The 22241-nt window shown below is 46.6% G+C and overlaps 2 protein-coding genes across 5 annotated transcripts in view; one reads left to right on the plus strand and one right to left on the minus strand.

Moving 5' to 3' along the window:
* Window positions 1–14944, plus strand: part of LOC306811803 (osteopontin-like) — a 130776-nt gene extending 115832 nt beyond the window's left edge. The window contains exons 5-7 of the mRNA XM_079325830.1: window positions 13353–13397; window positions 13654–13929; window positions 14352–14944. Of these exons, the coding sequence (XP_079181956.1) occupies window positions 13353–13397; window positions 13654–13929; window positions 14352–14789 (759 nt within the window). The 3' untranslated portion in view covers window positions 14790–14944. The remainder of the gene's footprint in view (window positions 1–13352; window positions 13398–13653; window positions 13930–14351) is intronic.
* The window catches only part of LOC306811807 (uncharacterized protein), a 101932-nt gene that overhangs the window by 69025 nt on the left and 10666 nt on the right, over window positions 1–22241 (minus strand). The window lies entirely within an intron of this gene.

Below are 22241 nucleotides of genomic sequence, written 5' to 3' on the forward strand. Positions count from 1 at the left end.
TGCATTGTACTGTAATAAGAAAGGAATGGAGAAATATTCTCACTTTTAAAAATTTTTTAATACCCATGTGCTTCTAATCCATTTTACATCAGTGGTTCAGCTACTTTGACATCTTGCTGTCTTTCAGAGTTGATCACTGGGAAAATAAATATTATTTCCAGGAAGCCAGGAGGTGTACATGGAGCCTAATGGAGCTGGGGAAGCTCCTGCTTCCCTAGAAGTCACAGTCAGGTTTGCCATACAGTGAGCTAGACTTCTTGGGCAGCAAAATCTGAAACTGGAGCAGGGTGAGAAGCCAGTGCTCTGGGGAGGCTTTCCCAGCTATGAGCATAAGGGTGCTGGCAAAACCTCACCAGCATTGCCATCAGGCTTATCTCTGTTAAAATCAGAATATAATTTGTCAATCCCAGGGTCTGGAATAGAACTGATAATTGTGAGCAAGGCTGCTGTGTTTATACATGGTTGAAATGTGTAAATGGCTGGAATAATCTCTTCTCTGGCCACAAAAAACAAGGGGAAAGCCAAAGGCCTGTGCATGATTTAATTCTTAGTGGTAGTGCTCATCAATGTGACTGTATGGAAAGTGGCTTTAACACAGAACAACCCCAGTGCAGGAGGAAAAACTGCATTTGGCCAAATGCAAGCTGATAAGCTCAGTAGTATGTAAAGTTTGTCCTTCACTCTGATATGTGCAGGGGGATCAGAGTAAATGTTGCCTATTTAAGCTTTAAAATCCACAGCTGCTCATCTTCTGGTTTGTATCATCTGTGCACTGTGGTAATTGACTCTTGTAGTCTGTCTGTATTACCAGCTCAGGCCTGGGGGAGTTGTCATCTTTCCAGGAAAGTCTGACCTGGACCCCTGATAGCCCCTTGTCACGGTCCGCCCAATTCAAGAGTGAGTCGCGACTGTTTCTTTTATGGATCTTAGAGTGCAAAAGACACAGCAAGGGACAAAACCAGTTTACTTCTACAGAAATGCACTTTATTTAGTGCCAACCAAAAATGCGATAGTGGGACAGAGGGTGGGGGGGGGGGGGTCAGGATTATAGCTACCAAGACGGGCAGACGAATCCTCGTGGAGTCGGCCGGTAGGTATCTGTTGCCGTCTGGGGAGATCTCGGGGGTCTCCTTTGCGAAAGTCACTTTTATAGTCCTTTCCCAAAGCGAGTGGCTTCTGGCCAAAAGGTGGGAAGATTTATGGACTATTGTATGTGGAGTTCGTTACACGGGGAACAGGTGGAAACAGGACGCTTCAAGGCATATCAGACCACCTTTGTCGTCATGAACACATGCGGGTCAGCCCATACTGACCAGTCCATTGTCTTTCATCTGTGGGAGCTTGTTGTGTAAACTCCCCATGACTAGTTGTCATGAGAAACCAGTCCTGGTAGGCATCACCTGCGTAACAGTCACTTGGCGTTCCTCCCAACCCTGGGCAGTGCAGGCCTCAGGCGAGGGTCGTTGGGCAGAAACAGACGAGAGGCTCAGACGGACTCTCACACCCCTGCAGCTGTTCCAACATGGAACAGGGGAGAGCACAGGTTTGCCTTTGCCCCCTTTAATTGCTAAGCTGGGAGGAATCAGGCTAATTTGGCAGCAGGCCTTGTGTTGGTAAAAGAGGAGTAACCCTGCTGCCTCAAGCCTCAGTTTGCAGCATCTGTGCAGCCCAGGTGACTAAAAGAGCCTCTGCCTTTCCCTGCCTCCCATGTGCAGTGGTGAGCACTCTCTGTGAGAGTGGTGAGCTGCTCCTCACTGAAATCTGTAGGGAAGACTTCCTGCTGGAGAAAGAGATTTAAAACCTACAGCAAATGAGTGCAATTACTTGGCTGGTTTTAATTTTTTGTTTTGTTTTCTGTTGTGCCTCTGTATTTTTCTTGGTATCCATGGAGATAAAGATGGGAAATTAAGGTGTTAAGAGACATGCTAGTATGAATAGAGTTCAGAGTGAGCTTTTAGCATCTCTGAGGCATCTATGCCTCATCTCATTTGTTAACAGCATTAAGCCAGGAAATGATAAACAAAATGAGCAAATTATTTTTACTTTAAAAAGATTTAGAGTGGGCTGCCTTTAAAAAAAAAATACTGTTAATAGTCTACTCAATAACAGGACTTGATAACTATTTGATCTCTAAGAGAAAGCTTGTGCCCATACAACAGCTTTGCAAGACCAGAGCCATAATTAACATTATTTCTGCAGAAAATTATTGAAGTCATGTGGCATAACATCAGTGTGGGATGGGCAGGTATGGTAGACATAAAGGTAAATGAAAGGCTACTTTTAAAAATCTTGCTATGGTAGTTTGCATTCCTTATTATTTTGATGCTACTTTTTCTTAACTATTATTGGAAAATCTACATTATTCCTATCATCTTTAGGCCCCAGACAAGCCACTGAGGGTGCCTTGTAGCTTGCCTGTGAAGCAGCAGTGTTACACCCCAGCAATGACACTGCTGGCACTGCCCAAAAGAGAGTCATAGATAATATTCCCTGGACAACCCATCTTTTATCACCCTTGCTCTGAGACTTGGTCCTGCCTTTCCTCTTGTAAAAATCTGTGTTCAATGGGGCTGCAGCTGTGTCACTCTGCTCTGTCTCTCAGGAGAGCAGCTGCCTAGAATACAGGTAGGATGAATGACTCTGCTGAGCTGAAAGATTGGAAGGTGTACATACAAATTCCCAGTGTATCAGCCTGGCTTCTTTGCCTGGAGGAGAGGAAAAGAGACCTCAATGACCGTGAATATTTGTTGAAATTCAACAAATTTCTGTCCTTCCTCTTTCTGACTTTACTTAAGCCTGAATCAGAAGACTAGGGATAATCTCTCTGGGACTTTCTGTGATCCAGCACACTGGTTTGCTGGTGATTTTTTAGGAGGGGGGTTTAGGGAGCCTGGATTCTGTAGCTGTGTAATATGGCCTTGCAGAGCAGAGGTAGGATGTGTTAGGGATGTGGGAACTCTGTGGGATGTGACTGCATCAGTGCCAGTGAAGGTACAGGTGCCAGAATTCCTTCAGTGCTCCCTTCAGGGACTGGGTGCATACAAAATGCTTTTCAGCCCTGTAGAGGGCACAGAGTTATCTGTGACAACCTGCCCCCTGAGATCTGTGCTCTCCAGCCTGGCTCAGTCCATGTGCCACTGAGGTGAGACCAGCTCAGCTCCAACCAGCAGCTGAACTTCCTCCTTTTGCTAATCGATTGCTGGGGTGGGATCCAGTCTGTGTTTCAGCAGCAGCTATTTTGGGTACAGCAGATCAAGTTTCTCCATACAGAACGGATGTTGCTTCCCAAAATTGCCTGTCATCATCTGTGTTCACATTTTCCATGGGTGAGAAGTCATTTGACTTCTTTGTGATAAACAAGACTCAGAGAGCAAAATAGCAGTGCTGGCTTGTTATTTATTGACTGCTAATATTCTTCCTAATGCAAAGAGCTCTGATGCTTCTCAGGAGTCAGTTGCCCTGTCAGCTGCCCCTTCTTCTTGTCTGCTTCAGATCCTGCTGCTTCACTCAGTGCCTTTCCTTTCCTCTAGTTAATGTATAGCTGCAGTTTGCATCCTGCTTTGTGTCCATATGCCAACCACAGTTTGCCATTTATTCTGCCAAATTTATAGCTACACACTCAACCAATAATCTGTCTAGGTAGCCAGTATGAATTATGTGCAAAATGTTATTTCCTGAATCTGGATGTGATTATCTCTCAGCTGTGTGTTTCCAAAAGAACAGCTCCCTTCCACTCCCTTCCAAAGAGAGCTAGTGAGCAAGGAGGGAGAGCAGGGATTTGCCAAATGTGTTTCTGCTTCTGTGTTTAATGAAACAAAACCCTTTTACTTTTTCCCAGACACCTGTACCTGAGCTAATCAGTCTATCAATTTATCCTATTTTCTTTTAAAATTATGCATTAAGAAAACATCCTCTTAGATTTGTTGATGACAATACCTGTTGGATATGAGCTATTACTTCATATTTCATTAAAAAAAACCTTTTCAAGTTTAAAAAATGTTAGTATACAGAACACAAGAAGAAATTGCTGTGTCTGAATGATGTTCTCTATTGGCACATTTATTGCTTATTGTACAAGAACTTTTTTTGCTCTGTGGGAAAACAGCCTTATCACTTCCAGGTTTAGCAAGTTGCAGGGAATCTCTCCATGGTTAGTCTAGACAGGAGAGGCCTTCACCCTGACCTGCTGATTTTTGGTTCCCCCACAAAATCAAATCAGCTTCTTGGCCAAACAACTTCCTCCCCAAGCCCAGTCCCCAGCTCTTTAATTTCCCTTCACCAGGCTTTTTTCCTCCCACTCCACCAGCAGGGTCCCCACACCCCAAGGGCAGTGCCTGAGATATGTTTGTTTTCACACTGACTCATTTCTGCACCCAGTCCACCTCAGCTCTTCCCACCTCAGACCACAGCAGCCCTGGGCTGAGAGTTAAGAAAACTGCTCGCAGCAGAAGCTGAAGCCACGTGAAATCTGATGGGTTTCTGATCTGTAGCCAAGCCTGTGTCTGAGGTCAGGTTTACTGAGAGGGTCAAACATGCAGACAGCACATGCTTCCCCTGCTCTAGACCTTGTGCAGAAAAGATGCTTTGTGCACAGATAACCACAGATATGCAGGGTGGAATCCTGCCTTGCGCAACGCCCGGCACCTCTCCAAATTATCTGTTTTTGCACTGGCCTCTTCCAGGAGGCACTCAGAAAGTATGTCTTTGTGAAAGGTTTGTCTCTGGGATCTGTAGCAAAAACATTTTGGACTCTCTGCTCCTCGTGGGGCTGTGTGTGGAAACGTGACATGAGCTCAGTGTGGTAAATGTGGAATGCAAAATCAAGGCTGCTTTGCGCTAAGGATTCCTGGGATGCAGTTAGGACTGTCATGCTCATCTCAGTTATGCACAGAAGCAGCATATGGAGGAGTTGGCCCATCATCTCCCTGTCTACCTCTTCTCTGTCCTGCTGTGCTGTTTCTTGCAGCAAGGGGTGTTTCCCTGTGTTTTGCCAGCACAGCCTTATGAAGATGCAGCAGGAGGGGTGCAGTGTGCAGAATCCTTCCTGCTGTGCCCTGCCAAAACTCCCTGCACTTGGGAGAACAGGAGTCTTGCGACTTTCCAAGTTTCACAATGCAGAGTGAGAGGATGCTGTTCTTTCCATACTCATTCTGCATATTCAGATTTTTCCATCAGTGCCCTTTCTCAGTAGGAGGAGAAAATTTTGCAGTAGGATCGGAAACAGGGAACTGAGCAGGGGGGAGAGAGGGAAACAACTTGTCACTAAGTTTTTGCAATGCTTGTCTGAGAAGCAACCTTCTGTAAAGCTGTTTCCTACTACCAAATTCCCCTCAGCACTCAAACTGTGAGCCCTGAGCTGGCAATCTGCTGGTTGCTGTCTTATGAGCATATGTGGGATCTGAGCACACTCACCTTGCATGCTTTCCTTCATCCTGGAGTGTTATCTCTGCAGCAGTGCTCAGGTTTCAGATCGAGCTCAGCTCCCACTGAGATGAGAAAGCCTCATCCTCCTGCTCTCAGAAAATTGGGTTTTGAGGGTTACCTACACTAAGAAATAGCACAGTTATGAAAACATGGTGTACACCATATATTCTTTCACTGGTCATTCTCATTTCTACAAATACTTCAGACTGTTGTTGTTTTATTGTTATTTTCCAGTTGAAACAAATGCAATTCTTCTCCTGTCAATTCCTGAGCTGAAGCACAGCCACAAACCCAACACTGAAAAGCTGGTGTTTTGCTCTTCACACTAGTAATTCTGATGAACTGAAAATAACCAAATGTTTCTGTGCTGGTTTGATTCAAGCTGCTACATGGACTTCAGTAATAAAATACATTAATTTCAATGGGGAAAAAAAATAAGATCTGGAATTTTTTTTATTTGGCTGTAAAAGTCGAGGGAGGGGACATCAGTGGGGCTCCATTTTAGCAAGTTATAGACAGCTGGACTGTGTTTATGCTGCTGCAGGAGCATCCACTTGCCTCTCTGAAAGCTGAGATCTGACTGAGGTGTCCAGCTCCCAGGATTTGTGAGACACAGCTGCATGGCAGTTTCTCAAATACTTATTTTTTCTTCACTTTCCAAAGCTGCTCCTAAAAAGCCATTTGAAAATGGGAGCAGGTAGTGATTAGTCCCTGAACCTAGAGGCAAGTGAGTGGGCTGTCTTTGAGAAGAGGGAGATAAGGACAGACCAAAAGACTGTGCAATGTGTGAGATACTGACACTTTCTAATATGCTGTCAGCCTGTGCTGGGGTTATTTCCCAGAAAGTCACTGTTCTGTCCCAATTTATCACCTATTCCAGCTCTAGGTCAGCATTGTGCCTAGTTCTGCAACAACTCGAGGAGCTGCAAGGGCTGACTCTGGGAAAGTGAGAGACTATAACATCTTTAATTGCTCCAAGTGGTACAAAGGAAAAGGTACACAGCTGTGCTGCAAAGCATGTGTTATCAGGGTGCCCTGCTCACACATGTAAGGAGCAAATCTCTGTTGTAATTTCTTTATCAAACAGATCTGACACCCATATTTCTCCTGCACACCAAAAATTCTCCTGGGCCTGGACACAAACACTGTGATGGTCTGTATAGTCTATTTAGAAGGCAGAAGGCATTAGGTCTACCTCTGCTGTATGTAAGCTTTTCCTCACTCTTGCAGATTTAATTAGGAAAATGTAATGGCTTTGGGAGTTATATTGGTTGATACACTGAGTTTTCAAAGAGCATTTTATGTAGCAATACAAGAAAGTTATGCTTTTCATCTGTCTTTCCCAGAAACCTATCTTTACTAAGTCTGTTTTTCTTGGGCGTATTCTAGTTGCAAAACAGTATTTGATAGCATTATTAATGCTGCCAAAGAAAATAGCCTCTCTCTTCCACTCTTAGTCTTTGCCATCTAGTCTTTGCTCATGTTCACCTCCAGACTTGTTTTTTTGGTGAACAAAACTCAAAAAAAGCCATCTGTCCTGAAAGCTGACTGAGCAGTATAGGTCACTGCAGGTAGGCTGGAATTTCCCAAGCCAGACAGAGGTATTGCTGGGCATCACAGTGATGTCCTAGCTCAGGATCTAAGGCAGGTGCTGGAGGTTGCACAGGGAGGCACTGATACAGCTTCTGGACAACACAAAATGACAGCCTAACCACATGTTTCCAACACAGCCCAGGATGGAAGGAATTGTGGTCAGAAGTTCTGTTTGACAGACAAGTAGAAAATGTCACCTACATGCAACAAATTACAGCCAGTGTCATGCTCTGCACAGACTCTGTCAGCTCCAGAAAGCCAGAATCATGTACCCTCCCACCTGTACAAATCCCAGCAAGCTGCTCCTGCTGTGCCACCAGCAGGCAAGTGTTCTCTCCAGAACTAAGGATTTTAATGTGGGAAGTGAAAATGGTGAAAGTTCCCTGCTTCCTGCCCTGCTTGCTCCCTATCTTTGGGACAACAAGAAGCACAAATCCTACCAAGGCAAAGGATTTCTCAGCTAGACAAAATGATTTACAGGAGGAAAAACCACATAATGATAGGCATGAGACAAGTGCTAAATTTACTACAGCTCTGTACAGGATAACCTTGCATGAAATGAAGACATTTAGTAATAGCTGTCGCTTCTCATCCTGCTTCTGGATTACTACAAAACATCCCTGATGTTCCTTAGTTCTTACAAAATCCACCATATAGCTTTGGAAACATTCTCAAAAACCCTGTCATCTCCCAGCACACTGGAAATATCAGTTGCTTGCCAGAAACAGCTCCCTGGGGGTCACACAGACCCTTCTTGCAAAACATTTGCCTTGAGGTGCCACAGTAGTAATTGACCTGTACAGGAATGTCAGTAACAAACTGCAGGAAGGCTCTGTTTCTAATGGCTCCATCAGCAGGGCTGATAACTGCTGCTGAACTTGGTGAAACAGGTTGTTTACATGATATGTATTTTCCTGATGGTCTGATACACAGTAATACACCATTATGCAGATTTCCAGTGTTGGTTTTGGCCAGACAGCAGCTCTAGGGGATCTTTGAATATAATGTTTTTTTTGTGGGAGTCCAGGGTTTTTCCCTGGCTCCTTTGGGGGTGCAAAAACCCCCCTGGCAGACCCCTCAGAGACCCCTGAGTGCTGCCCAGGAGCTGCAGGGGCTGGATTTGGCTCCTTGGGAGAATCTGCCCACATTGAGAGAAGAGACACAGAAAATAATGATGAGTAGAGTGTAAATTAGAATGTTAGAACGTAGATAAATAGGTTTTCTTGAATGTTTATGATAAGGGACACGTGGCCAAGATGGATAATTTGGGGGGTGGACACCTTTTCCTCCTTCTTCTCCATGTCATCCATGTTGGGTGACACGTTGGCACTCTTGGATTGGTTGGGGTCAGGGCTGGACCATTTAATAAAATTGTATTGTATTGGTAAAATTTTGTAAACATTTAATATGTAGTACTAACTATATAAGATAAGCCCTGCCTTCACCAGGCAGATTCCACCATGGATGCCAGGCTGAGCAGACCGCTGCTGGCCAGGCAAAATGTCCCAGAGATAAGAAATAATAAACAGTCCTTGGGAAAAGAGAAAACCGTCTCCAGCAGTCTCTCTTCGGCGGCTTCGGGGAAAACCAGGGTTTGAACCACCCTTCGTGTCCCTCTGGGGTGATCTCGGGGCAGAGCAGGAACCCCAGACTGGGACAGTTTTTCAGTTCTGTGTCTCTTGATGAATGGTTTGTAGGGAAAGTAGGTTTTTCAGGCTTAAAATTTAATCCAGGGTGTGGACAGGAGAGCAGGACACAGCACACCCAGTCCCACATCCAGTGGTGTGAGCCACTGGCTTCTCTCTATCCCTGTTTTTGCTCTGTCAGATGGAAGCAAACTTTAATGATGGTCAGGACTGGTGTTTGGGATCAAATGTACTTGGCTGCCTAAGGGCCTGGCTTGGGGTTCCCTGGAGTCAGCAGCAGTGGCCTTTTGAAGCCTCCCTAGTAACTGAGTATTGGGTACTGTGTGATGCTCACCAGCACTTCCAAAGATCACCCACTCCCAGCTGGAGTCCTGTATCTGCACTCAAGGTATTCAGCAGACTGGTTTCCAGCAGCACTGAGCTGCAGATGCAATGGAAGATGGTAAATCTGTCTAAACCTGCAGAAGATCTTGATGCTGAAATATGAGATGCTGAAGGCTTTTCTGGCTGAAAAGTCCTGAGTTACCATATAACAATGGTCACATAGCTTCAAAAATAAAAGCTAGGCTAGTCCTCACTCAGGTGAATCCTTACAGTCAGAACTACTGATGATATACTATCTACTATGTTTTTATCCAGTTGTCCTGCTGGAATATTAGAACACTCTCTTTAGTACACTAAGTGGAAACTTCAAGCTATTGCTGATCTCAGCTCAAAAATACAATCAGCTAAGTCTGTGTGATGGGCAGGGGCTGAGCTAACGTGGGTATGTTACTCCTGATGTCTCTAAGCATGGCCCAGAAGGGTCAGTAAGCACTGGATAGCTGTGCTGGAGCTGGTACAGACAGGTCTCTCTTATCTGCTTGACTAAGGACACAGCAAACATCAGCATAGAGTCACACATGAGAAGCAAGATAACCACCTTGAAAGAGTTATAAATATTCCTCCTTCTGAGAGGGCTGTTTGGAATGATTTCCTGTGTTTCAATGACACCCCACTGTCCTTTTAGAGAAATACCACATGGAAGAGTGTCTGAGAGCCCTCCAGCACACCCCAGCTGATGCAGAATCAGTCCAAAGCTATGGACACCCAAGAGAGGCCACAAGAGAGCTGTTGCCCACGAGCAGGGCTGATGCACTGCTCCATAGCAGGCAGGGAATTTCATCCCATGATATTCTTTGCTTCCCAATGCTAGTCATGGCACTCCTCATGCTGAAGCTATATCTGCTTTTTGTTTTCATTTTTTTTTAACTTATATCTGGCATCTGATCCTCGAAAAAGATTCTGAAATTGATTTGGTGCATGAGACAGCCGTAGCAGAGACTTGACCAAACCACCTGAGAAAGAAGCCAGCAGGAATACAAATGAATAGAAAAGGAGTGAGAATTCTTCATAATTCCTCATAAAGATGCACCAATCTACTTTAATTAGACTATTGTCTCTTGTATACCTTTACAAACAAGTTTCTGGATGCAGAATGCCTACTGAGACAACTAGAACTACTGATTTATTTTTTTCCACCCAGGTCAGACCAAAAAATGCAAAAGGCCATATTTTTCAACATTTTTGCAATTCCCGTTGCACCACGCATGCCCTGGAGAGCAAGTCTTCAACTTCGTGGAAACATTAACACCTCTTTGGTGAATTTTATGTTCAGATTTATTTCTTCCAGCACACATTAGATATTCCTACCCCCTGCAGAACAGGTCACAAAAGATTTCTGGGAAGCTGGGCTCTGGCTTTTCACAAAAGCAGAACAGGCATGCCCCGAAGCCCTCCTACACGATACCAAACACTGTGCATTCAACAGACCTGCTGCTTAATGATCTCGCCCATAAGTAATGTTTTAACCTCAGAATGTTTTTTGTTTCAAAAGCCACAAAGCCAAAGAGGAAGTGTAGGAGAACGTGGGCAGGACAGTGGCCAGGAGCCTCATGACCTCATCTTTTTCCGCCACATGGGGATTGGTGGCTGTGCTTGGGACAGGGTTTAAATTCCCGGTACTCAGGGATGTCAGGCAGCAGGGGACAGGGGAGACAGCCAGAGCTGCTGGAGCCAACTGGCTGGAGCTGCTGCTGGGATCACTAAGAGTGCTCTTATTGTGGCTGACTCCTTCAGCACCAGAAAAGGTAAATTTTTTTTTGCTTTTTTACCTGACATGTGGCAATCTGTCTGCATCTTTAGCCTAGGAAACACTGAGCAGATCTTTGAAAACTGCTTCACTGGGCAGGGATTTTTGATATTTCTCTGTGGAAAAAGGTGTGTTTTTATAGGAGCAAGGTTGCTTTAGCAATGCCAGGTATTACACATAATCACAATTTTAAATGTGTGTGCTGATAGATGTTGGGAGAAGGTTACTGAAAACCCTGCCACTGAATCATGCACTAGAAACTCAGAGCTGGTGCTTGAACACAGAAAGCTTTCTTCCTCATGTAATCACTGCCTGGCAGTGTTCTTGTTTCTCCTGACAGGCTCATGGTTTGTGATGCAGAATCCTGAGTGGATGGACAGTCACACTTCTCTGTGCAACTTGGAATTGCAATACCTCTATTAGAGTGTCCTGCCTCAGGGCCAGCCTTATTAATGCATTTTGAGTGTCCCGAGCAGCTTCCTTTCCTGCTGTGACTTGCCAAACTTTTGAATGACTCTTGTTCATCAGTAAATTGGTTTAAATTCCCAGGGATGTTCCTTATTCTGGGAACTTGTCAGTAATCACTGCAATTTACTGTAGCCCTCCTGATTTCAGCAGGAATAATTTATTTATAAATGGAACATGAGGAGCTATGGCAGCAGCTATTTCACTCAATCTCTTGTTTGGAAACATAGGTTATTTTATTCAAACTTCTGGAGAGGGAAATGCAGGTCTACCAATAAAAGTCGTTTATGTTCATATAAACTGACTTTATTCAGCAATTCAAGTTAATAACCCTAAAATCTAGTTTTAAAATAGCTGACAAGAGAATACTAATTGTTTGCCTTAATTGGCCTCTTTTTTTAAACAAATGTGTAAAAGGACTAAAGATAAACCAAAGGTGGTATTTATAAGAATTTTTCACAGAGCTTCTCCCTTGCCTATGCAAGTCAGTGGACAATTGCCAGGAGTCAGTTCACCTTTTCAGTGTGGGTTTTCTCACCACTGTTCAGCTCTTCTCAGCATTCAGTTTCAAAATTCTTGTAGCTTTTTGAGCTGCCAAATCATTACAAGGTGAGTGGGAGGTGGTGACGCAGGATAGAAGCAAGTTGAATCCACAGCAGGGACCTGGTCTTGGCACAGTGAAGAACATCAGGATAAAGGAAAAGACTGTAGCATTTTTATGTTTTTTTACTTTATTGACTTACTCTTCCAAAATATTTTCTAGGTAAAATATCACAATGAAGGTGGCAGTTCTGTGTTTATGCCTTATCAGCATCACTGCTGCATGGCCAGTGAGTAAATCACAAACACCATCCCCAGCACCTGCATTATTTCCTTTGCACATCAGTAAAAAATACCAATAAATGTTTTTTCTTTTTCCCTTCAAGGTGATTCAATCCAAGCAGCATGCCATTTCTGCCAGCTCTGAAGAAAAATATGTAAGCTCATTTTGTCTTTCTGCTAATTTTCTTTGATCAGTACTTTTGTTTGTTTTCCTCCAAAACACATTTTCTGATACTTGTTCTGTGATTTAGATGCTTACAGAACATGTCCTCACCTGGCTGTTATGAGCCAGTTTCAAAGCAGAGAGCCACTGATGTCTACAGACTTTTCCCTGTGTCGTATGTCCTGGTTGTGGACTTCCATTAGTTCTATCATTAGACCAGCACTGGAAATCTTTTTTCTTAATGAAAAGCATGTTAGCTGTTAATTAAAAAGAGAAAGAGACTGCAGTATGAGAAAATTACCATAAACCATATTCATTAGTGTGGATCAGATGACAATATTTGGTGTTGGAGGAGCACCTTAATCCAATATCCTAGGGGTTTTTTTGAGTGATGTAAGCAATCTGCATTCAGTCTTGTATATATGTCCTTTTTTTATTCCCCCATTTTATTCCCCCATTGCCAGCTGTTACCCTTGTGAAATCAATTCATGGCTCTGAAAACCAGCTACTGCATTTAGTTTAGAGTCTTCATGATGTGGGAGATAAATCACCCTCCAGGAAGAGCCTAAGAATTAGCAGAAGCAATGATTGTTAGATATAACTCCAAATCCCACTCAATAAAAACAGGCTGTAGAAACTGATCTGAATTTGCCCAGGCTTTGCCAGTGAGACAGGCACACCTATTTATCTTTGGGGTGCAACATTCATCTGGGATCATGGCTTGTTCTGAATCCTTGTCCTACTGCAGTGAATAGCTGGGGGCACATCCCATACAGAAGGACTGTGTACTGCAGATGCCACATCTGCCTGAAAACACAGGTTGGGATGCAGCAACTTTGAGGATTAACCCCTCCCTTTTATTTTCTCTCCAAGTACTCCAGGGGCCATCACTTGCACAGATATTATGATGACCATGTGAATTCTCACTCCCAGGAGAGTCAGCATCATCTCAGCAGGTACAGGCACCTAAATGGAAGAGAAAGCAGAGCATCTTTCCATGCCTAGATCTTCAAGTTATGATTAAGTGCTTGAAGAATAGCCAATGTACTGATCAGCTCCAGCTGTATGTGCCTTTGTGTGCTAACACTAAGCTTTGTGTTGCTTTCAGACACTCTACTCTTCAGAAGAAAGCGTGGATGGCCCAGAACAACCAGTAAGTGTTTTGAAGGACAACATGCCAGCTGAGTGATGGAGGGCAGCCAGTGTGTAGCAGCTTTCATTTTCCTCACTCAGGTGTGGTTCTTGCAGTAAGATCTCTCCCAGATTAATGCAAAGCTCCAGGCAGGGTGAGGTGAACTCAGTGCAGTGCACACAGCTCCCCAGCAGCACCTAAGCCCTGGGTCACTGGCACCAGTCTGCAGCTCTCACAGCAGTGTTCATTTGCCTGATTCATAATAAATGTTTTCCAGCACTTTCCTGATGTCTCAAGCAAGAGCCATGAAGATGTGGATGATGATGATGATGATAATGATTCCAATGACACAGATGAATCTGAAGAGGTTATCACGAGCTTTCCCACAGACATCCCAATAACTGTTGAACCATTCCCCACTTTCCCTTTCACCCGGGGAGACAATGCTGGCAGAGTTGACAGTGTGGCCTACAGGATGGGGGCAAAAGCTGCACTGCTGACAGCAAAAGCCAAACTGCTGAAGTCTGTCAAACTCCACAAAGCTGCCAAAAAGGTAAATAGCACTGGGCAGTGGTGCCCATGCTCTTGGAAATGGGGAGTGAACTTGAAAATAGGCATGGCATTTTATGGGAGTTGGTTTTGAAAACTGATATGGGGAAAGTAGGCATAAGTGAAGGAGTGCATTTCTTTTCTCTGGATACCACAGTTCAGGGGGTCTCGATGGCTGCTGATGCACCGGGGCAGGAGTGTAGCCTGCTGCTGCAAGCTGTGCAAAAATGCAGTTTGTACTCTCACTATATACTTGCACACGTGAAATCTGAGGCCAGGAGCAAATGAGAGCTTCTCATAATGTGAAAGGTTCACGTAACTCCATAAAACACCAGAGTATCTCCAAGCAGGGGTACATCATGCAGGCTTTGAGCGTCCCCGCAGCCCGAGGAGTGACAATGCCTCTTGTTCTGCTCTCTAACACAGCTCATCTATGATGCTACCGAGGAAGATGAAAGCGACCTGGATGCAGACAGCCAGCGCTCTGTCTCCCGGGAGGATTCTGCCTCCCGCAGCTCCCTGAGGAAGCACGCCAGCAGCGTGGCGTGGTCTGACCAGAGCCACGGGCGGGACAGCGGCGAGCAGGACAGCGAGCTGCGTGCCCGGAGCTTGGAAAACGACAGCCGGCACAAATCCGACAGCTACGAGGCAGAAAGCGACAGCAGCAAGTCTGGTGTCAGAGGGGACAGCCACACGAGTGTGGAAAGCAGGGAGACAGGGGACAGCCATCCGAGCGTGGAAAGCAGGGAGAGCCGGGACCGAGTGTCAGCGGAGCTCTCTGACGATATCAGCAACCAAACCTTGGAAAGCGCCGAGAATTCTCAAGATCGCCACAGCATCGAAAGTAACGAGGTTACCCTCTAAAGGGAGACAAAAAGAATATTTCCCTTCTTTTTCAGTCCCTACCTAGGGGAAGCGGGAAGTAGCTTGGTTTCGGGGAAGTGTTTGTTAATGTAGCTGGCGTGGTGATTTTTGGGGTTCGGGGCGGTCCGTGGCCGCTGGGGCTGTGTCGGCGGAGCTGCGGGCGAGCATCGCTGCCGGGAGCTGTTCTGCTGTAACTTCAATAAAACCTCCATCCAGCCCCTGTACCTGTTAGTGCTCACTGGGGCTTGGACCGGGCGGGGGGAGCTTTAATACTTCTTCTTTCCCCACAAATTTCGGAGGCCTCCTCCTCCTTTGGCCGCGGATGAGCGGCACTCCAGACGCAGCGCTGGCCCCGCTCTGTACCGCGGGGCGGTCCGGGGCTGCCGTGCAGAGGGGAGGGAGCCGTGGGAGGAGGAAGAGGAGAGGGGCGGGAAGGAGGTCTCCGCCGGGAGCCATGGCGACTACATCTCCCTCCGTACCCCGGGCTTTCCGCCGGAGGCATGGCAGGCCGGCGGGCCGATGGCGGGCGGCGGCCGGCGCGGGCGGGAGCAGCTGGAGCTGGAGCGGCTGGGCCCGGCGGCGCGGCCCGGCTCCTGCCCGCCGTCGCCGCCGCTCTCCGCCTGCTCGCGGCAGGCCTGGAGCCGGGACAACCCGGGCTTCAAGCCCGAGGAGGACGCGGCGGCAGCGGCGGCGGCGGCGGCGGGGCCGGTGCTGGAGATGGACGTGGAGCTCGTTCCCAGCCCCTGGGAAAGGGAACTCGTGCACCAAGGTCCCTCCTGCTGCAGCTGCTCCCGGAGCTGCCCTGAGTGCCCAGAGGCCCAAGGCACAGGAGCAGCCCTGAGCAGGAGCCCTGCCATGAGCCCAGGGCCACAGCCAGCCCTGGCTCCCGACTGGGCAGGGGCTGCACTGGGTCCTGACAGGGCCTGACTATGTCCCCTGGGGCTGGGGCAGCTGTCACGGGGCAGGGAGGCTCGGGGCTGGCAGTGGCTGCTCAGGGATGGCTTGGGCCCGGGTCCCTGGAAGGAGCCACTGCCCAAGCAGCTGCGCTGCCCCCGGGCTCTCCTCCCGGCCTTCTGGGCTTTGTTGGTGGCACAGCCTGTGCCAGGGGGGCCAAGGTGCCCCAGGCCCCAGCTCTGGGGGAACAGAGAACGTCCTGGCTGTGTCCAGCGAGCTGCCAGCTCAGCACGGGAGCACAGCACTTGCATTCCTCATTGCTCCCACAGAAGTGCTTGGGAAGTCAGATGCAGATGCCAAGAATCCATCGAGCACCCCAAGAGTTTTCTGCCCCCAGGATGTGCGCAAGTCCTGCATGATAGGCACAGTAGTGACACTGTTCACTGTGCCACTTGCCATGGTCTTGTGCTATGTCGGGCTCCAGTGGTGGAAGGAAAGGAAACAGTAAGTTGTTGTTGTTGATCTCTATCCTCCAGGCTGCTGATGGTCAGGAAACATTCCCAGTGAGGCTGCTGTGGAGTTGTGCATGGTCAGTGGTTGTCCACATAACTCTGCTGAGGGTTCTGCTGCTGCCCAGTGCTTTCATTGGCCTCCCAATTGCTGGGCCTTGTCCCAGGGAGCCGCTGGAGCTGCAGCCAGTGCTGGCTCCCACTGAGGCTGCGTGGCCAAGAGCAGCCCCAGGAGCAGCGGGCAGAGGCAGAGCAAGGTGGGGAGGAGAAAGAGTGGGGACCAGATTGCCCTTGAAAGGCAGAGGTGCCCTGGGGCTGCTCCTGGCCAGGGACCCTGCCCAGAGACATCCCCTGCTGGCCGGGGCCTTGAGGGGCAGCTGTCCAGCTGGGCCAAGCTGTGCCAGCAGCTCCAGCCGTGCTGGGGAGCCTTGCCAGCTCTGGGCCCTGCTGGGCACGAGGCTCCCTGTGTGCCAGGGGCAGCTGGGGCCTCAGACACTGCTCTCTCAACAGTCGTCCTGCTGCAGCTCCAGCATCCCGGCCAAGAAGGTGCGACTCCCCCTCGCCCCCAGAGAGCCCAAGGACCACCTGGTTTGACCTCTCTCAGACACGGCCTCAGCAGCAGCAGCCGCCCAGGATAGCAGAGCACCAGCCCTCTGTGCCTCCCCCACAGCCCCCCAGCCTGGCTGTGAAGCAGAAGCCCCCCGAGATCCCCCCACCTCCTCCCCTGCCCAGCCAGCCCCCCTGGTCCCGCTAGGACTGAAACTGGGCCAGCCGCTCAGCACATGGGCCACCAACAGCTTGGGGCATCTGCTCTTCCCTGCAAATAACAGCTGCTACCTAGGGGTAACATCCAGAGGCAGTTTTCATACTGTTGTAGCTTCAACAGGAAGAGCTGAAGATCCTTCCCATGCCGTGTCTCATTCTTTGCTGTTTTGATTTTCATACAGCTGGGTGCTGGCTAAATGTCTTCAAAGAACTTGTTTAGCTCTGCATGTTTGACCCCACCTGTCGGGGGAAAAAATTTAAAAAATTCTTCAATTCAAACTTTATTTTTGGTTTTGCTGGGCGCTCATATTTTGAGCAATTAATTTTCCATGGTACCTCTTCCTTTTTCCTTACTATCTACAAAAAGTACATCTGGACATGAAAATCATCACTATTACTGCGATTCACCTCAAAGCCCAGGGGAGAATCTAGCACAAAATATTCTCCCTGTGTACTGCACAACAAGAAATATTCAGAGGAAAATACAGTGGCAGCTGAGGCTTGTGGAACTCCCAGAATACTGAGCCTGCAGAGGAGGCAAACAGCCCTGACACTGGCTGAGGGGACTTCTCCTCACAGACTCCTCTGAAAGTGTGTCCCTTCAGGAAGGGAAGGCTTTTAAACCTTTGCCTTTCCTTTCTCCTGTGCTAAAATTTAAGGCTCCTCCTGAGGAAATACTGAGATACAAACTATTCTCCACTCCTCACCAAAGCTACTCAGGTGCTCAACTTATCTTCAAGCGCAAAACCAAAAGTGGTCAGAGATTTCCCATCAAAGCCTATTTGCAGATGTTATAGATAAAAACGAGATGAAGCTGAATTAAATATGATTAAAAGAAGCGATATTTATTTTGCAACCAAAATACGGTCCTCAATCACCACAATCAAAAAAAGGGACAGCGCTGAACCTGGGGTCGGGCACTAGCTGAACACACTCTGATCTGATCTCTATTGCATCAGATCACCCAATGTTCACAAAACTTCCTTGGTCAGCTTAGTTTATATACAGTTTTTTAGCCTGGAGTGGAGGTCTTTGTAGTTGGTTTTTTTTTTTTTTTTTTTGTTCTACATATTCACATGGTTTTCTTTTATTGCGTTGTGCTGGACAAAACTATATTTTGGGATATGATGAATTCTGATGAAGGCTGGTTCTGTTTTTTGAGAATATGCTATTGAGATGCAACTTGCAGGTCTTGGTTTACTGGAAACTGGAATTTAGATGTATTTTTCCCCATGCCTCTGCTTATCTTCAACCCTATGTTAAGCAGTGTTTTGAATGAACTTGAATTCTTTTTCCTCACATATCAGCTGCACTGGTTTGCTCCTTTTTTGTCCTAGAGGGAATATTAGAACGATTTGCTCTTGACAGGACTCCTTGGATGGCCCCCAGACCCGGCTCCTCATCACGCCGTGCCGGGGCTGTTACCGGAGCCTGTTGGCACCACCTGGCATTGGCAGCATGTTCAGACCTTGGGCACAGCTGTGCCACGGTCCTGAAACACTAATCTTAGAAAAGTAGGATTTTAGTTTCCTTGCTGAAAACAATTAAATTTTAGAAGGGCGGCGTTATCTGAAACTTAAGTAATTGATTGTCTGTCATTTCCTGTTTGCTTCGCTGTGCTTACAATGGGAAAAGATGAAACTAGTGAACAGAACCAAAGGAACATAGATAATGCAACCAGAAACCCATTCTTTGGAAAAGTGGACTATCCCCAGAAATTATTTGTATTGTCAGTGATAGAAAAGGTCAAGAGTTTAGGGCGAGGAAGACTTGCCTTACTTCCTCCTTTTAAGACCCCTCTCCCACAAAAATGACCCCAGACTTAATTTAAGAAGTCAATTACGCATGCTTAATAGCTATTCAAGCTAATTATCATAGGAAGTGGGGGATGGCAGGGGCTATTATTATGAAGATGTATTTGTTTGAATCCTTTGCTAATAAATAGACTTTGTGACCACCTGTGATTTTGCAGTGCGTATTAGAGGATTACCTCACACTGCTGCCCAGAGCTGAATAAACATACACTTTCTAACTTTAAATTGTTAGAGAGTCTTTTGTCCGTCACAGTTGAGTATCGGTATTAGACCAATACTCATATTTTGGTAATTTAGTCCCCTCTGGTGCCACTGTCCCCTCTGGCTCCTGGCATGTCCCTGCATCTGGAGGAGCCCTGCTCGTGCTGCTGCCTGCGCTCAGCAACCCCGATCCTACTCCCCAGCCAAAGAGAGAATAAAATCACTCGGCAGCTCGTTTGAACGATTTCAACACTTACTCATCCTGTTGCAAGTTGATAAACTTTATATATATATTAATTTAGCATTAGCAGTAGTCATGCTAAGGGTTGTCTTATAAACTAGGCCCTGTGTTGGCAGACTCTGTGTGTACTGGTGTTGAACTTGCTGACATGTTGTATGAGACTTATCTAAAGAAACTGTAACAATTTATTACTAGAAGGAATGTAAAGGGATTGAAGAAACCTTGAGAAAATCATGTGGGAGTAGTGAAGCAAGAAGATCAAAGAGTGAAGTAATTCTTCTAAAAGTGTATTTAAACCCTGAAGAAATGTAACTAATTTGGGCTCTGACTTTGGATGCTAGTCCTCAGACCCCAGGGCCCTCAATAAAACACCGCACTAAACAACTCTGTTGTTTCGTGTCTCTTCTTCACTGTCGAGCAACAGTTTTCTGGCAACCGCGGCAGGATTCTCGGTGAGTCATCGGTTCATGCCCGACCCCACACCTGTCGGACAACTGCAGGAGGTAAGCCCGAAGGTGCTTTATTTTCTGGTACTGGGTGTCTGCCCGTAAGACGAAGCATCGGCTCCGCTGGGTTGGGCTAAAGACGTCTTGGGTAAAGGCCAGGCGCCGGCTGTAAGACGCGGCGAAAGCTTCGCTGGTCCGGCACTTGTTCCCCCGCGGCGTCGGAGGGTGACAAGTTGGTTGGTTGGCTGGTCTATCTTTCTGTTTGCATAGATTTTCTTTCTTTTCCTGTCTATTCTGTTTGGGAATGATGTCGCTGAAAACTTTCAAGGCGTTGGTACAATCTAATGGGAAGGTTCTGGAGAATACTCCCTTGGGGTGTCTATTAAAGAAATGGAAGAAAGGGGGGTTGTCTGAAGAAGGTTTGATCAAAGGGAAGTTGATTGACTATTGACTTGTAATCATTGGTGGCCACTTTATGGGTCTGAAGGGGGGCCTGAGTGGCCATTAAATGGGACAATTGACAAAGGAAAAATAACTCCTCTAATGCAATATTTGAAAGATAATGAAAAATGGGATGAAATGCCATACTTGGATTTGTTTTATTACTTGGGGAGGCAACCGGAATGGTTGAAAGAGTGTGAGATATTGATGATTTGGCTTCAAGATAAGAAGGAAGAATGTCTGGGGTGTAAGAAAAAGGGATTGTGTGTGGATTGTGCGGTAAAGTTGGATAAAAAGGAGGAGGATATGTCCCTATATGTTGCTGGTCCGTCCCGTGCGGGTCCCTCTGCTCCATCATCAAGCGAGGAGGAGTTGGGGGGGAGTGATGAGGATGAAGAAGATGAAGCTACGGAGTCTCCATGGACTCCGGGGGTTTCTCGGCTTTCAGTAGCCCTTCGTCCTCAAACCCCCTCCCCAGGTGCCTCCCGTGAAATTCAGAGGACTCCGCTGGCTTCCCGTACCCGACAGGGTCGGAAGAACCAAATGGAGCCACAATTGATTGCCCCTCTTAGGGAAGCGGTTGGACCCCAAGGGGAACGTGTCATAGTTAAGGTACCGTTTTCACCTAGTGATTTGGTTATATGGAAACAGTCGGCTGGAAGTTGTAGGGAAGATCCAGAAAGAACTGAACGGGTGGTAAAGATGGTTGTTAAAACTCAGAATCCGGATTGGAACTATTTGCAGGTCCTGCTAGATACATTGATGGATTCCACTGAAAAGGAAATGGTGTTGAGAGCTGCTAAGGAAAAAGCTAGGGAAGATATCCGGACCCAGAGAATAATGGGGTTGTCAGTAAATGAAGTAGTTTCCCAGGATGATCCGGGATGGGATCCAAATATTGGAGAAGGGTACCGCAGATTAAAACAGTTCCAAGAATTAGTAATAGAAGGGGTCAGAAGCGGAATGCCTGAGATGTTGAACTGGTCTAAATTATATACGGAGTATATATATATAAGGAGTAGCAGTGATGCATGTACGAGGACATCGAAAGGAAGAAGGGAAAATATTTGATGGAAATTGTCTAGCCGACTTCACTGCCCGGGAAGCCGCTCGGCAGGTTTGGACTCAGATGGTCCTGATACCAGCCAAGGTAAACCCTGTGACACCCTATTTGACTCAACAGCCACGATATGCACCTGACGACGAAAAACTGGCAATGTTGCTAAAAGCACAAAAGAATTCTACTGCATGGTATGTAACAGGCACAGGACAAGTGGTGGTACCAGAAAACATAATGAAAACCATTTTAGTCACGGAGCACAACAAGTGTCATTGGGGTGCAGATGTATTGGTGAAATTTTTGAGAAACGAAATAGTCTCTAATCGGATGTTAACGTTGGCAAAACGAGTGAATGCAATGTGCCCATTGTGTTTACAGAACAATCCTGTAGTTAGGAAGCAAGTTCAGTTAGGGAAATTAAAGGTGGGGCCAGAACCAGGAGATTATTGGCAAGTAGACTTTTCAGAGTTACCACGATCCCAAGGGTATAAGTATATGCTAGTCTATGTGTGTACTTCTTCAGGGTGGCCAGAAGCATTTCCTTGCAGGACAAATCAAGCAAAGGAAGTGGTAAAGACTCTTTTGAGAGAAATCATTCCAAGGTTTGGGGTACCGTTAGGATTATCTTCAGATAGGGGACCCCATTTTATTGCTACGATAGTACAAGAAGTAGCCAGATTGCTAAACATAACCTGGAATTTGCATACTCCTTGGAGACCTCAATCTAGTGGGCAGGTAGAGAGAATGAACCAGACATTAAAAGGCCAAATTAAAAAGATCTGCCAAGAAGCTAAGTTACAGTGGCCTCAGGCTTTACCATTGGAATTGTTACGGGTTAGGATTAAACCCCGAGAAAAGGTGGGAGTGAGTCTGTATGAAATATTGTATGGCAGACCATACCATGCTACCACCTTAAAAGGAGATCCACATATATCAGGGGATCAGGTGATTTTTAATTATGTTATGTCTCTTAACAGAATTCTCACTCCTTGCGGGGAGCTTTGCAGTGGAATCGGCCTCTGCCTCTGCCGGCTCAATGGGAAGCGCAAATCGTATCCCCAATGCGAATGAAGATACGAGC

Source organism: Erithacus rubecula, assembly GCF_903797595.1.
Source record: "Erithacus rubecula genome assembly, chromosome: 23".
Taxonomy (NCBI): Eukaryota; Metazoa; Chordata; class Aves; order Passeriformes; family Muscicapidae; genus Erithacus; species Erithacus rubecula.